At 42.7% G+C, this 17398-nt stretch overlaps 1 protein-coding gene across 1 annotated transcript; it reads right to left on the bottom strand.

Moving 5' to 3' along the window:
* Positions 1-1567: 1567 nt before the first annotated feature.
* On the bottom strand, positions 1568-15545 carry LOC133017523 (glial cell line-derived neurotrophic factor-like). The gene is made up of 4 exons (XM_061083630.1): positions 15382-15545; positions 13975-14149; positions 2609-2822; positions 1568-2070 (listed from the first exon to the last, which is right to left on the bottom strand). Exons 1-4 carry the CDS (start codon positions 15543-15545, stop codon positions 1568-1570), a joined length of 1056 nt encoding a protein of 351 aa, XP_060939613.1.
* Positions 15546-17398: the final 1853 nt, after the last annotated feature.

Genomic DNA, 17398 nt, shown 5'->3' with positions numbered 1-17398 from the left:
GCTCTGTTGGTTGGAGATGAATGATCTGTTTTGAACCTGTTTGACAGACAGGTGGCAGGAGAGTCACACTCACTTCACTTGAAACTGGTGACCACAGGAGCAAATTTTACGTATTACGCCAAAAGGTGGCGCTATAACACAAAATGTCTCATGCGAGTTGACCGGGGAAAAGAAAAGTAGAGTTGTTACCACAAAAGTCATAGTAGAGGTCAGCTGGAGACTTGGAGAAAACACTTTGAATCTTCAATGGGTAAAGTAGCAGTGATAACAAGATGTTTATATAAAAAACTTTATTCCCTTGAGGATAATGCCATACAAAAATAAAGGAAACTTCATATAATAATAATAATAATAATAATAATAATAATAATAATAATAATAATAATAATAATAATAATAATAATAACAACAATAATAATAATAATAATAATGTGACACAACTGTAAAATGAGAAAGGTTGAGGTACTGTAGTATACATGTTTGACTTGTTTGCTGTACATACATTCGAGATGTAAAGCTGATTTTCTTTTCTATTTCTCTGTGGGAAAAACTATGTTATTATCCAGAAGTAACAACAAAACCTGAGATCTGCTCTCACGTATGTGAGATGGTCTCGAGGGGAAATATTCCTTGAGTTTACCACATCGTTTCAATGCAGGTCAATTTGTTTCTGATGTCATATTGTCATATTAGACAATATCTGCAGTTTTGCATACTTTTACCAGAAACGTAAAGTGTATCCAATCATTAGAATCTAGAATCAGCCATTCAGCCTGGTCTTGAGCGGTTTTTAACAAATGTGAAAATCAGCATCTTTAACAGATATGCACGTACTGTCTGTGAGCAGAAGTAACGGTTGACATGAAAATCTGAGGCAATAAATAGATATTTATCTACAATATAGAGTTCATAAAAACAGCTCACATATGAAGCTATAATAAATAAATAATTTATCAGAAATAAATATATTTTACTTTTATACAGTAATACATGAAGATGCATGGCATCCATTTGGCTGAGTTCACCTGAACATAGAACTGGCCCAACGTAATGTCCCCGTCTTTGTGTGGGAAGAAAAAAGATAATGAACTTCTGGCGTCACTGTGAGTTATTGTGAACATCACATCAGTCTTTTCAGTTTATATACACAGTGTCAGTCCATTAACTGCGTCATTTATCTGTGTCTCTTGAGCTTTGTCTCGCCCATGTTACATCAAAACATGTTCCCATAAAGCGTCTCCTCTCTGAGTAATGACTGGTCTGCTGCATCCTGCCAGAACCAGTAACAATTATTCTTTGATGAGACGACTGTAAATCCAGCCTGTGATTCTCTGCTGACCTCCCCCTCAATCTCTGACCTTCGCCCTCTATCATGCAGCTGCACCCACTCCTCATATCCTCATCTGGAAATGCACCACAGGAAGCCATAGAGCAGCCATCAGTATTTCCTCTGGTCTGTGAATAGGACAGTGCGCCCCTCATGCTGCTTCCTACACCCAGGTCTCGACACCTCTCCCGTCAGGATGGATGACACCGGCTCTCATCAGCCTCTCCCTCCTTCGTGTCTTCAGCCCATACACATGCAGCTGGCGGCAGATAAAGACTGGATGGTCCTCCACGTGGTCTGGGCGTCCATGAAGGAAACTGACTCGTACCGGTCGGGCCGGCAGCAGGGGTGGCTGCTGACTTTGCGCCGGGGCACCGACCCGTTTTCCAGCAGTGCCTTCAGGGCCAGGTCGTAATTTGTTCTTGAGGACTGACAGGAGCCCACACAGAACTTGAAGAGGACAATCTCATCCGAGTCAAACCCGAGGCCCAGGTCCCGAACCTTCATCTCTCTCTTTTCCACCCGGCAGTCCCTGCTGCTCTGCTTTGGCCGCCTTTTTTTACCTCTGCCCTTTTTATCTCTTTTCCCCGTCTCTTCCACTTCCTCCTTGTCTTTCCTTTTCCTCTTCTTCTTTTTCTTCTGTGATCCTGTGGGTTTAGGCTCTGTGGGGTCAGAGGAGCGTGGAGAACGCCCCGCCCAACGACTACTGGGATGGTCATCCACCTCATCTATTACAAATGGGTCTGGAACAGAGAGGAAATAGAAGCGGTTAACAGAGAGTTGGCATGAAAGCATTTATTCAAAAATAATTACAAGCAATGAGACTCAATTTCTCCTACACTTTACCTTAAAGGGTTAGTTTGCTGAAAAATTTAAATTCACTCGTAATATATAAAGACACAGTGTCAAAGACACAGTTTTGAGGAGCAGGATGGAGTTATTTATATGTATTTTTCTGTTGTTTTTTTTGTGTTTGAAGTATTGGTAACCATTTACTTCAATTGTATTGGATTTGGCTGCAACGTTGTTTAGCCCTGAAACTCCAAAAGTGTTTTGTGGATTCAAGCACTTCACCCACCCTCCATCGGCATAGTGATGAGGAGATAATGAGTGAATTTTCATCGTTCATTTTAATCCCTTAACAGCTTAAATAACTGGTCACCTTTTAACTCACATACATATTTAGATAACTGAGATATAGAGCAGATCTCCAGCCACATGCAAATACTGCAAAGTGAAGCAGACGTGCTGTAAATGTCTCCTTCAGAAGAGCTTCAGTACCATATAGAGCGTGCCAAGTAGAGTAAGGGTCACTGTCGTCTTCCTGCTCCTCGTCCTCCACCACCTCTGGTAACGTCACAGGAGGCTGTCGCTCCTCCTGCCCCCCCAACAGGCCCACAGCGTGGCCCGAGTCCGATACCACACTGGCAGCACCAGCTTTCATATGAGCTCCTTCCACTAGAGGCAGCAAAGAGAGGAGCACCCAGAGCAGCACCTACAGGACACAGATGAGAGCGTTTATTTATCTGACTTTCTTCTATGTCAATGTTGGCGTAATAAATGAATAAAATAGCGAGTGATTCTTAAAAGAAAAAAGATTATTTCATGCCACTAGGGCATGGAAAGCAGAGCAGCACCGATTGATTTCTACATTTTGGGCCAAATGTTTGTGGGCGGAGGAACATTGTCAGCTATCGTTTTGTAAAGTTGTTAAGATGGACCTGTTGCCCATGTCGAGCAGATAAAGATCACATTGTATATTTGGTATTTTTCTGAGCTTTTTTTAATCATACCTCTGTTCACCTGGTGAAAGAAGGTCCAACGTTCATTTTTGTTTTATCTCTGTTTTAGTCTCCCTGTTGAACCAGCTGCGCTAGTTAGCTGGTAACCTTGTGTGTTTGCTAACTGTTGCTGAGCTGGTAGTGTACCTGAAAACAACTGCTTACTGTGGCTGATAAATCTATGAGGCAAACAGTTAACACAATGTAGAGTTTTGTGCAACTTCATATAGCAAAATTATTTAAGACTATTCTGTCCCTGTGCATCGTTTAGCAGAGCCAGGCTAACTTTTTCCCCCCTGTTTTCAGTGTTTATGCTAAGCTAAGCTAACCAGCTGCTGTCTGTAGCTTCATATTTAGTAGAGAGATACGACGATGGTATCAAGCTTCTCAACTAACACTCAGCAACACTAGAGTTTTGTTGATAATCTGTATTTAATTACTCGATTACTAGAGGTAAAAAGCATTTAAAATAGTAGCAATCATGGTAATAAAATACAAAATTTGACAAAGAGCTTTATAGATAAAGACAATGAGATTACACTTATTAAAAGCACATAAAAAACAATATCTCCGTCTTAGGCCTATTTCATCAAAAGTGATCTCACTTACACTTCAGCAGTACTTGAGTCAAATAACTCTGCACCGACATGGTTTTATGGAAAGCTCAAGTCTGATCCTTGTGAGGATGGGTTTCATTAACAATTCAGACTCACACATAACTCACCACCTGGTTTAAAGAGGTCTGTACAGTGGAAATGAAAAATGAGCAGGCTGGCGGTTATTTGCAGAGATGGTGAAATGGATGGCAAATAGGAAGAGTGGTGAAAAAAGATGTCTAGAGAGTAGAAGAAGCAACAGAAGATAAGACGAAGAAAAATGCGGAGGAAGAGGAGAGTTTCACCGATCTCTTTTGGCATTAAGGTGTGTTTCTGACAAACCTTGGCCTTAGCTGACATTACAGAGGTAACCTCCTGTCTATCTTTCCTCCGAGCCCTGCATCTGGTCCCACCTGGAGAGAGAGAGAGAGAGAGAGAGAGAGAGAGAGACAGAGAGAGAGAGAGAGAGAGAGAGAGAGAGAGAGAGAGAGAGAACAAGCGAGAGAGAGAGAGAACAAGCGAGAGAGGAATGTAAGAACAAGAACAAGCCTTCACTGTGTCAACCTTCTTCCTCCCAGAACTTTGAAAGGACTAACATAAACTAAAAGACACAACATGCGGGCGAAATGAAGTCTATACATACACAATTGTCCAGATACTGTAAAACAAAAACAAAAAAAACAGCGCCGCGGGCCCCTGAGCACACTGACGGGTCACATAAATCACGTCTTCTATGCCCGAGGACTGTGTTTGTTGCTGCTCCAGTCAAAGACCAGTGTTTTCTGCCAGCCAGTGTGGCCAGTGGTGGCTTGTCGACTCATACGACCATGCAAACAGCCGCAGACCAGCAACAAAAGCCAGCGCCTGCGATAGCCTCGTCAAAGGCATTCTTCCAGGTTATTGCAGTGGCTCACGTACAAGCAGGCACAGCGGGAGCACTTCGCGGAGGTCCCAGACAAAAACCACAGAGATGCAGGACAGGTGATAAGAAGTGTCATGGATGCAGATGTTTATATATGGTACGTGCAGGGTGGAGGATTGTGCCGGCTGCCGAGAGCCCACAACGTGAGGTAATCCGGTTCTTTTGTGGCTTCGTTAATGTGAGAATGAGCAATGAGTAGAGCATCAAAAACATAAGAACCTCATGTCCTGTTCCTCATATGACCTGCATCAAGTCATTAGTCATCAAGTCATCCTCCGGGTACTAAGAACATTTCAATGAAATAAATCCAGTGGTTGAGATATTTCAGTGTAGACTGCAGTAGTGAAACAACCAACCAATAGAACGACAGGGACCTGCACAAAGATATGCTACTCGTGTAGCTAAAGATACAAAAACATAGGTTAGGATTTAGGACCCCTCTCCATTTATTGGTTGATTGTTTTGATTACATAAAAACTACTGGATGTATTATGACAACCCTCGGTGGAAGGATGTGCTATGAGTCAGGAAAGAACCCATCACATTTGGTGTGGATCCAAATCAGAGGGTGGATCCACTCTTTGTTTTCAACATTTCCTTTGATTTCACAGAGAATTATTCATGAATCTTGATGAAAATAATCAGACATGTTGAGAGGACTGATATAAATTAGTGTGTATATTTTGGTTCGGATCCAAATAAAACGTTGACCATACAGAACTAACCAATTTAGCTTTGTTTAACTTTTGAGGTCTGCCTTGGTAAAACAAAAAAATTCACCTGAAAAAAGACAAGAATTTCGTGAAAAATTCGCATAGATTTGTGGGCCCAATTTCTCAGGGCCCAGTAGATCATATTCAAAAACTGCTCATGAAAGTGAGAATGACTGCTAATTGTTTACCTTGGAAACAGCAGTTAAAGAAACAGGAGTTAAAGAAAAAGCAGTTGAAGAAAAAGCGCCACGGCTCATTAGCATCTGTTCTGGAGATGTTGATCATATCAGAGAATCCTCTGCAGCGGGGACAGTTGCTACGTCAACATGGATTTAAAGGTGCTCAAAAAGGTTCTACTAGCCGTTTAAGGACATCTTGTCTTTAGATTGTGTTACATTCATATATTAACATTGTACATCATTCTAAATTTTATATAAATGATTTAAAATAGAGTAGGATGGTGGTAAAACTCCAGACTTGAAAACTTTCTGATGGTTGAATAGTTCAAGTTAAAAACTGTTACTTTGGAGCAGCCTCCTGCAAAGTCTCACATCAGCCAAATTAGTCAGAAAATTCCACTTTCCTCTTGTGTTTCTTTTGGAACTTTAACTGTCAGGTTTGTGTTCTGTCTTTTTCTGCCCTTTTTTAATTCCCCTCTTTACTTTTCTCTCTCTTGTAAAATACTTTTCACCCAGCTTAGTCAAAGGTTAGTCGGGGGGAACAACCGTCTGATACCTCCAGCACCTTTGAAACCACATCTGCCATCTCTAAGAAGCTTTGTACAACCTCTGCAGTGAACTACAGCGATGCTGAGCGCACATAGCAGCGTCTTTGAGCATGTGCCGTTCCTAGATCTCACTGATATGTAGTGTACTATGTTTATTTAACAGTCAAAGCAGCTCTGTCTGCGCTGCGAGATGGAAGATTGACAAAAAGTTCAGGATCACAGGTCGTGATAAGACCTGTTGATTCATTTATGCAATACTGCATGTTCCAGCTGTGGTGATCCAGACACAGAGGGGTGGGAGAGGGAACAAGAGGACAGGGAGAGACAGACTGAGCGTAATTCAGACAGACAGACGGAGTGCAAGCCAGCCCTGCAACCTAAAATCAAACTGTGTTGACTTCTCGCTCCCTCTGACTCGGAGCTGATTTAAGACCTGGTGTGAGGTGGGACGCAGGGCTACAGATCCTCGCCCGCTCTCAGGAGAGGTGCCATTCTGAGTCACTAATACCACAGCTGGGAGTGTTTAGCCCCACTTAGATTAGCCAGCCGGGAGTCTACATATAGGCCCGTCTGCTGGTTCATTTCACCTCAGTACTCTGGAGCCGTTTACATCCCGATGCCTGCAGCCTTTTCAGGGGATGAGGTGCTTTGGGGAGCTGAGGTGTGGAGAGAGGATTACAAGAAGGAGGGGGACACTGGTCCTGAGGAGCACCAGACCGACCCAAGCTCACTGGTGGTGTGTGTGCGTACAGTTTCAGATCCAATGCCGCATATGTGCGCATTTCCAATGCGTGTGTTTAGAAAGGCGAGGCATGAGATCCTTCCTTGTTTGGCTGATTAAAGCCTTTGATTTGTCCATCAGTCTGCACGTCTGCAGCAGAGAGAAGCAGAGGTCTGTCACCTTCCATTTGCATTGTTGGTCCTCTGCGCTCCAGTGGCTCACATTTAGCTAAGTGAGTAAACCCTCCTGAAGCAGGTTCAGCCCATAGAGCCCAGAGTCAGCCACTATTTCCTTCGGCTTATTCTGCTGCTATAAGCTGTTGCTAATATGTCTTTTATGAGGTAAAGAAACAGAGGCTGCCACTACAGAAGTCAGGTCACTGAATGTTACATGCATTGAGCATGCTTGTGCCTTAAAGCAGGGACAATATGAGAGTTTTTATTCATTATTGTCGGTACTTTACAATGAAAATATGACATATCACTGCATTATAAGACCACCATGAAGCCAGAACAGAGTAAATACATATTTGTTCAAATTGCCTGTTATCAAAAAGACATTCTGAAGTGACATCTCAGCCATTGAGTTTTTAAAGCACATGCATCTGATCATAAAATAAAAAGTTCTGTTGTTAATTAATCTTGACTCTAGTGGAATTTACATGACTTCATGTGGTTAAGCTACATTTGTTTTTCATTAAAAGATTAGATGTTAAACCGCCTCAGCTGCTTTGAACAGACGAGAGCAAGAACATTGTAGATAACTATACATCCGTCCATCCATCCATCCATCCATCCATCCATCCATCCATCCATCCATCCATCCATCCATCCATCCATCCATCCAACCATCCATCCATCCATACATCCATACGAGCCTTCAAATTTTACTCTCAAGCTCTTAACGTCAGCATCATTACACCACCTTGGCTTCGTAAGGCCACATAAATAATACAATAATTCTCTGTGTATTACTTTAAAAGACGTTATTATTGTTATTTTCTTAAAGCAGACACAAAAAACAACCAGGGCAACATGAATGTGTTTCTGATTAGTGATCTACGTGCCTACTGTATACTATTACACCCTCAGACCTGAGCTGTGCCCGCAGAGCCTCCATAAACCTCTCAACATGTTAAAAAAAAAAAAATCTCCTGTTGTTTCACCTCCCTCTAAAAGCCAAACCTCTCTGATAATGACCACCTATTAGAGACGCACTCTGCTCTCTGCTGTAAGCGCGTGCGCGAAATGTTCTGACCTGGAGCTTTAACCTGTCACTAAGGCGGTGCCTGATTGCAGCGGCGAGGAGGAAACCAGGAGTACAGTAAATCACGGCTGGCTCAATAAAAGACACCTGTGGTGTAAGGGGAGATGCAGGGGAGAGAGGCAGAACACCAGGAGAGCCGTCTGATCACTACCAGACACTCAGAGATCGGTGGAGGTCCCACAAAAAGCCGAGGCATGATGAGGATATCTGCTGTACATGCATGTGCCCCAGAGCTCTGCATATATTCATCCAGAGCGGTGTGAAAACGGGTTTTGTAACTTTGCTTTAATCTTGCTTGTGGTGTTGACAGAGTTTAATATCTTTTCATGATGTCAATGAAGGGGCTTTAGGGTGTAACACCGAGTGCTCACATTCTGACTGGATGACTGTTTTTAATCTTAAACAGGAGTCTAAGAAAAAGGATAAAAATGTGATCTAGAGCTATAAACTGAAAAAGGGAAATAGTTGGAGCAACTTCAGAAAAATACTTCAATTGGCTACACACAGACCAAATATATTTTTTCAAATTAAAGTAACAATTGTGAATTTCATCTCATGTCAATTTCATGTTTAATAAACATTAAAGTCTTCTTCTCTAAACCAGCTATTCTCCCCTTTTCCTCTCAACCAATTTCACTCTTCAGCAGTTAACGTCTTAACTAGGCGGGGCAGCCGCAAAGTCAAAGGATGAAAAAGCCGGAGGAGGAGCGGTGGAGGGAATGAGATGTGAAAGAATCACATGATAAGAGTTACGGAGAATTAAAAACCTGAGAGTGGGTTATTGTCCGGGGACAAATGAGAAAAAGATAATTGAGCAACCGAATGGAGGGGAAAAGGTCTGTGACAGGGGAGAGACAAGTTGGACACAGGGAAGAGAGGGAGAGTGCAGACAGAGAGCGAGAGAAAGAGAGAGAGAGAAAGAGAGAGAGAGAGAGAGAGAGAGAGCGAGAAAGAGAGAGAGAGAGAGAGAGAGAGAGAGAGAGAGAGAGAGAGAGAGAGAGAGAGAGAGAGAGAGAGAGAGAGAGAGAGAGAGAGAGCAGACTGAAGCCCGGTCAGCCTGTAATCCCATAATCCCTGGCAGGCAGGCAGGATGTAATTGCTCGTTAGTGCCAGTTTCCACTCTGAGTCCTGTCACTGCTGGAAAACCACAGAGCGCCGCCGAAAATGAGAAACAGATAGCAGGTCCCATGCCTCAGTTCAGATAGGTAGGTAGCCCCCCCCCCCCAACCCCTCAATTTAAACCCCCAGAAAGCACACACATATGTGCACACACACTGGAGCACACAGCCATTCTCTCTGCTGCTCTGAACTCTCATTTACCACTTTCTGCCACAAAGACACAGAGGTATTCACACATATGTTAGCATACGCACACACACACACACACGTGCACACACTGGGGAAGTCAGAAGTGAAGACACCACGGAGCCTGGAGGAGGATGGTCAGGAGATGAGTGAATCTGTATGACCTCAGCCAACAGGAGGTTTAATCAAGCGACGGACAACAACATGTGAGCCTGTAGGTGTCTGAGATTCTTTCTGGCCAGTATCAGCCTGCAAAGCATGAGAGAGAAAAAAAAAACGTGGTGCTCAGAGAACTGATCAGTCAGGAGCAGAATGACTGAGTGTGAATAACATGAGCTGCAGGGCCGGGCACCACCCGGACGACGGAGACAGGTGATACTCACTGACTGTTTAATGCTGAGACAAATAGTTGATTGATCGACCACCGAAAACCAGTCCACAAATTAGATAATCAGATATTTAAGATCAATATATTGCTTCTAAGAAAGAGAGAATATCCACGTCATAGTAGATCATAAACATCCATAGAAAAATCATGTACAAAATACATAATCCTGCATAGTAATAATGTGACATCAATAGAAAGATAGCTATAACCATCATAAATATATGGCTAGTTATATGGTAAAATTGTTCTTGAGTTGTTTATCAAGTGTTTGTTATTCAACGACAAGTTCAAAAAACCACAACCTTCACTCAGGAGCAGAAATCCGTCCTTAAACTATAAATAAATAATAATCCTGTTAATTATCGAAATTGACTGGTATGGTATTTTAATCTATCTATCATTTTTAGCCATATTAAGTTCTGTATTGCTGATATGTTGAAACTAACTGGCCCTGGAGTTGAGGAATGAGAGGTAGTTTTTCACTTCTTCACCGTTAGTTTGAGGAATTAATCAATAATTGAACAATATAACTTCTTCATATCGAAGCCAGGGGTTTTGAATAATTATAATAATAGATTCAACTGATACTAATATTTAAAGCTGCTCAAAGTATATATTTTTCTATAAACAACTGCTTAAATTATATTTCAAGGCTTAAGAATTATCAACTGTTTCTGCAGTTCCTCTCAGGTCCTCAGAGCATTGGAGCATTCTCTGCTCATGTTTTCGGTTTCAATGCTACTTAAATGTTTTAGTTTAGTCCCATCATTCCCATTGGACTTCAGTCGACACCTATTTTTATTATTAAACACACTGCACACAACTTGCTCAGTAAAGTTAAGTGTCTATTGAATATATTGGATTACTAAGCAGCTAAGGAGACAAATACTTCCCTCCAAAAAAAGGTGAAGACCAAAAACAGAACAAAAAGGGGAGGAAATATTAAACTTGTGTTCATCAGGTGCAAAGAAACACAACTCTAGGTTGGTTTTGTGTTCAGGCGACTGTCTGCTAACATGTTATCATAAAATCCACTTAATAAGATGATGATAGGCCAATGATTCTGAAAAAAAAGTAATAGATGCAGCTTTGAGATTCATGTTGAAGATAATGCTGAATATTTTGAATATCATCAGCATGTGCAGGGTTAACTCTTACAGACAACAGTACCTCTTTAAAGCCTTTCCTGTATGGTCAGACATTACAACCTGGTCCATATTAAAAGAACCCATTAGAGGAAAAACTTATTGGTTTGTTGATGACAAACCTGAGTGATTAGTGATTTACCTCACTGGCCCTGCAGCCTTCCCTCCACACCAAAGAGAAGAACTGCACAGGAACGTGTCTAATGGTGCTTTAGTGGGATAAACGAAACACATTCAGCAGGGAGCTTTTTGTTTGAAGAGCAACAGTTCTGGATTAACAACGTCACACGTGCGGGTTCAAATTGCCAGAGGTGCTGCAGAGGGTTAGCGCGGGTCATCAAAGTGCCGGGATCAGCGGGTCACAACAAGCACGGCAAAACGCACATTTCCATGGGATGTAAAAGTGTCATCCATGACCAGCACATTAACCCCGAGCTGCAGCCCTGATGGCTTTACTACGACAGACAGAGAAGAAGAAGGAGCTGCTGGGATCATCTTAACCACCGGAGCCAACGGACTCCACAAAAGGAAACATACTCTCACTGTGAAGAGTTTCTAACCTGATCATGTGTACAGGAATAACTGGAGCCATCTCTGTCCTGAAACTGCTGATTTATCTGCTCAGATGTTCAGACTCTCCCTTGAGGCATCCAGGCTGCAGGTTTCACATATGCCAATCAAATTTTTCCTTTTGTGGTTACATGTGTTTGTTCTACTTGCCAGACTGCGTCTTTGGTAAAATTGGTATTTAATAGCTGCCAATGTTCTGACAGGATCTCTGGCTTCCTTCTATACTCACGTCACTGTTTTCATCTGTCTGTCAATAACATTAACAACCTGAAATAATTCCTCAGTACGTGATAATTAGATTTGCAAGTTTCCTGACGCCAGTTGGGAGATAAATACAATAATGGAATAAAATAATCCACTAAGAGTAAGTGGATAATTTGCTCACAGCTCTATATATTTAAAAAGTGAACTATTAAATGGATAACTGGATGTATTACAGTATAAACCACAATTACTCCGCTCTCAGAGGTAAATGCAGATATCTGAAAACCCAGGGACATTACTGAAAAACAAACGATCACATAGGTTTTACCAACTCAACAATTAACCCAGATTATTTAATCCATCTCCGTAGGTGAAGGCAAAACTGTAAAACTTCTAAACATCTGATTGATGAATAGTTTAGTTTAAATTTAGCATTAAGATTTGGGAATTGGTTAAAAGTAATTAATAATAAACTAATTAATAATTTTATGTTAGTTTAAACGACTTGCTGGAACATTTTAGCATATTTGATTGAACTGTTTTGTTTTTGAGACTCAAAATCTTACTGTTTTATTTAAATGTCAACGTACATAAGGATTTATGACCAATACTGCAGCCAGCCACCAGGTGGTGACTGAGACACTTTGGCTTCACTTTTGGGGAGCTGTCATGTCGTCCATCATTCTATACAGTCTATGTAAAAATCACAATTGAAAGAAGGCAAATGTGTAGGCCAGAGCTTTTTTTTTATATGTTTGTAATGGTCATTGTTTACTGTTTGTTCTGCTGCCCCCAGGTGGCCAAACAAATCAAGTAGTGCAGCTTTAAAAAAGATGGGTGTTGGGTGACTGCTTGTGTTTGCTGAACTTCTTCTAAGTAATGTTGACATGTTCCCAGGTCTAAGCAATTAAACTGATGAATACAGGGTTATTATTAGAAACTGGAATGGTGGCCAATAAGAAGTTGTAATCAAGCATAATTACCCGTTAACACATCATCATCATCAGCAGTTTCAGTTACTGTAAAGTTGGGAGAGAGAAGAGCTTTTACTAAAGTAAAGAAATACAAAACCTGCTGCAAGATTTTCCACATCAGCTGTAACTTCCATGTTGTACAAAGGCTTCTACAAGATTAAGTGTGCAGGGTCACTGGAAAGTTTAGTTGTTAGCACTAATTTCCCACAATGCAACAGACTTATATGCATCTTCTAACCCCATCGGTAATTTGGTTGGGACACCATCATCTCCGGGCCTATTTTTCCCATGAGCTCTGAGATAGAGACAGCCTCCATGATGTGACACATCTGTGTCCTCACCTTCTCGCTCTCTTTCTCTTTGTTTCTCAGTCAGGCAACTTCCCAGTGTCCCTGACCCTAGTAACCCAAATTCCTGCCTGATTAAGTTGGTTTTAAAAGGAAGCCACACAGAGAGCGGTTGGGTGAGCCTCACCTTAAATGGGAACACATTTTAGCAGCAGTGTCGGAACGATGATCAGGGGGCTAGCTTTCACTTTCCGTTGTTTGTGAGGACGACGGTAAAAAAAGGGTCCGTGAGAAGGACAAAGGAGAAAAGAATGGAGAAGGATAAAGAGGAACAGAGGAACTGAAAACACACACACACATTCAGTTATCTGCAAACAAGACCCATCACCTTTCATAGAAAGCCACACACACACTTTTAAAAATCCCCTTTATCGCTCCCTCAGCCCCCACCTCCACCCTCACGACCTTTTCTTGCTCCCATCTCATGTTGTTATTTCTCCAAATTAAGCCCACGCTGAGCCTGAGAGTAACATTGTGAAAACTGGCCATCAGTTACACACACACAAACACACACACACACACACACAAACACAACCTTGTACTTGTATCTTAGTGAGGACACTCATTGGCATAATGCATTCTCTTGCCCGTTACCCTAACCTTAACCATCACAACTAATTGCCTAACCCTAACATCAATTCTACATCCTCAAACTAGCTTTTCAGTCGGGCCAAAAAGTCCTCTCTCTGTAGGGTCAAGTCTCAAAATGGTTGTCACAAAGATATCTGTACAAGTACTCACATACGCAAATACACACACAGTCACACTGACTTACATTGATTTACTGGAGCATTACCCTTACCTTAACCATGGTTACTACTTGCGTTAACCTATCCACAACCTAAGCCAGTCTTAACCTAAACCGAACCTCGACCTAACTTTACGAACTTTGTTACGGGGACTTGCTTTTTTGTCCCAGTAACGAAGACAAGTTCCCATAATGCCACTTTGTAAACAGATTTAGGTTCCCACAACATAATAGTTATACCTGGACCGCCTCAACACACACACTGGTCATTAATAGTGTGTCCCGGGTCTGGGTGAACCAGCGCTCTCCAAAGTGTTTCCGTGTCGCCCGCTCCCGCGCCCCAGACAGGCTGGGTTTAATGACCTGGCCTGATAGTTCAAAGCGGCGCTCAGACGCTATGATTAATGAATGTGACCTGCTAATTTCAGAAGAATACAGCTTATTGTATCAAAAAACTCTCCCACAAACACTAGTTAACATTCTTCTGTATTTTTGAAAAAGAGAAAGTTGTTTCAAGGAGGGAGATTTGGCGATAAGGACAGGAGTTAGCTTCACGTTTCATCAGTGGCTCCGAACGTATTAACTGCTGCTTTGTTCTGAATAATCTCAGCTGTTTGAACTGGAAGAAGCCAAAGTGCTCGACAACAACAACAAAACATTTCAACATCAGACAGAAATCATTCCCCCAGCGCACTCACATTTCCACGAGAGAACGTGTGATGAAAGAACCCATCCAACAAATTGAAACTTCTTTCTGTCAGATCATGCCTCCTTCAATTTGCCCCGGAGGAATCACTGTGGGTCGCTGCGTACTTTAAGCACTTCCAGATTGAAGTTGCCCTGTGGCACTCCAGGTTGCATAATCAATCTCTCTCTCTCTCTTTCGCTCTCTCTCTGCACTCTCTCCATTAGCGGCGGGACAAAACAAGCAGAGTAACGTTACACACTGAGGCGGGGACACGTCTGAAGACAGCGCTCACTGCACACAGCACACATCCATCTTTCTCTGACAGATTTCCACTAATCTGAAAAGACTGTGCTCTGCTTTAATTTCCCTGCCTCGATGCAAAGAGAAAAAACGTTGAGAAGCTGCCACTGCTTGATGATGGTTTTGATAGTTTTAGGCCTTTAGAGCAGTTTGCAAATTCCACTTTTTGAGTTCTAAAGAAAAAGGCTATATTAATTAGTCTTAAGCGTTGTTTTTCAAAGCTTTCATAATATTTATTGAGCTCCAGAAGTGAATGAATCTGTTCTTTGAAACCAGATGTTGTCAGGTGAATCAGTCCTTATATGTTTCTCGATAAATCTGAGGAGAAAAAAATCCTTCATAGAATAACATTTTCTTAAATTTATGGATTTTCTGGTCCTCAAATTTATCTCAGATTGTTGAATTAAATAAATAAAACAGGATATTTAAAACATCAGGCTCTGGATTTGAAGGACATTCTGTTGATTCTGATTCTTCCATAAATCAGTGGTGATGATAATTAATATATGAGCATATAATGTAACTTGTTTTGTTGTTGTAATGCTGTGTGTTTAAGTGGAGTCTCAGTGAGCTTGAGGAGGAGCAAGAAAGAGTTAAACCCATAACACCAACAAACTGCACGCTAGCTCTCGTAAAGCTGCATGCTAGTTAAAACAAACCAGACCACACAACAGGAGGCTCCTGGTGAAGGGAACGCGCCGGGCCACAGTGCCTGACCCTCGGTGGAGCCGCTGACCTTGTGACCTTTGACTGGAGGAAGTGAAAGGCATGGCAGCGTGACGGGGGAGTGTGAGATGCCTGAAGCAGAGAGCGACGCTCTCATGTTCGGCCTGAGAACAAACCGGAGATTTCAAAAGACGCGCGCGAAGAAAAACAAGGTTGTTTCACGACCTGTTTACGTGTTCACATTTTACTGGCATGTCGTGGGGGATGTGCGACATGTGTCAGGCGATGCCAACGCCTGAGCACAACAGCTTAGAAAAGCAATGAGGAGACAAGAAAACACCAAAGTAAGATCCCAGAGCAGCTGTGGCCTGCTGTCCTCCAACTGAGCCCCATCTATGTGCATGCGTGACATTGTATGTACTTGACTGTGTGAGTCAGTGGGTCACTGAGTCAGGGAGTAAGTATGAAAGATCATCTCTGGATGCATGAGTCAGTGATGCATCACGTTGTTTCTTCTGCATCTCTGAATGGACAATTCCGGATCATTTGCACAATGAGGGAACAAATCAACCACAAGCTGAAACTCCGAGTGTGTGATGAAGAAAAGAAACCGCATCACAGAGGTGAGCGACACAGTTTGATCTGAAGCTGAACAGGAACATGTTTGACTTCCAGCAAGTCAAAACACCTGAAGGTGGACTTCATCTGCCTCTGATCCGCTCAGAGGAGGGAAATGGATACAGCTCTCTGTGTGTTTGTGTGTGTGTGTGTGTGTGTGTGTGTGTGTGTGTGTGTGTGTGTGTGTGTGAGACCAGTACTTTGATATTATAGATTTGCAGCCCATCACAGTGAGGGTCTCACTAGAAGACTTCCTGGCTGCCACTGTTTCCTCCTCAGCCACACACACACACACACAGTCATTTGATTTAAATTGGTCCACCGCTCAGCGTCACCTCCTCACACCTTGTAAACACTAAATCATAAAACTTCTACTTCATAAAACGCAGAGAACCAAACGGCTCAACCATTCTCCTCCATGCTTACATTTCCCAGACACTCCCAATAAACACTACATTAAAGCACCTCAGTGGATCCAGGCCCCAGCGGTGACCCTGGGAGTCAGAGGGACCTGCAGCGGTTGGCAGGTGCGTGCAGGGGAATCGAACATCAAACAGTGTGGTTCAGAGCAAACAGGAGGGACAAGAGCGCAGGTCCACAGTGAATCTTCTACAGGACCCAGATATTGTTTTTAAAAACCACTACAGAGGGAACCTGAGCTGCGCCTTACCAGCTGTCCTGTGCGCGGTGCTCCGCTCCAAGTGCGCACCGGGGAGGGGGGGAGAGACGCTTCTTCCGAGCTGCGGGCAACCCATGTCTGTGGAAATCCATCCGCCGCCGCGGTGCGTCATGTCTCACACCTCAGTGTCCCAGCAGGTCGCGGGTGTCCAGGGCAGGCCGACTCCTCTGGGGAAGAAGCGAGCACGAAGGATCCATCTATACGCGCGGGTCCGCTTCAGCACAAGAGGCGCCTCCTTCTCCCTTTTTTCTCCTTTTACGCGGCCAAAAAAATCCCCCTTTCTCTCCGGCCGGTGTCCTGTCCGGGCTCAGCACCTCTGCACAAGAGGAGGAGGAGAGGGAGGAGAGACAGTTAACGTGGGAGCCGGAGTCACAACATCTGAGAATCTCCAGAGGTATTAATGATGGAAAGTTAGATTTGACCTTTGGGTGAAATACCCCCAACTTTCATTTATCAATCTTTCTGAAGTAAATGTTCTACAAAAGCTGCTGCTGCACTCTCATGGCTCATTTTCTTTTTACGCACCAGTCACCTCCTGCTTATGTCTTGTTTCTAGTAAAGGAAAATCGTCTCTGGGGATAGGTGAAATGATCCCAAACGTTAGTGGTTTATATTGCAGGCGGAACAGCTAGAAGGGAAAATAAACTTTACAGCTGACTGGTTTCGCGCAATGCAAAGCCTATAGAAAATATAATTATGTAGGAGTTTGTTTG

Source organism: Limanda limanda, chromosome 13, assembly GCF_963576545.1.
Source record: "Limanda limanda chromosome 13, fLimLim1.1, whole genome shotgun sequence".
Taxonomy (NCBI): Eukaryota; Metazoa; Chordata; class Actinopteri; order Pleuronectiformes; family Pleuronectidae; genus Limanda; species Limanda limanda.
Note: the sequence above shows the minus strand (reverse complement) of the source record. Positions and strands in the feature narration are given on the sequence as shown.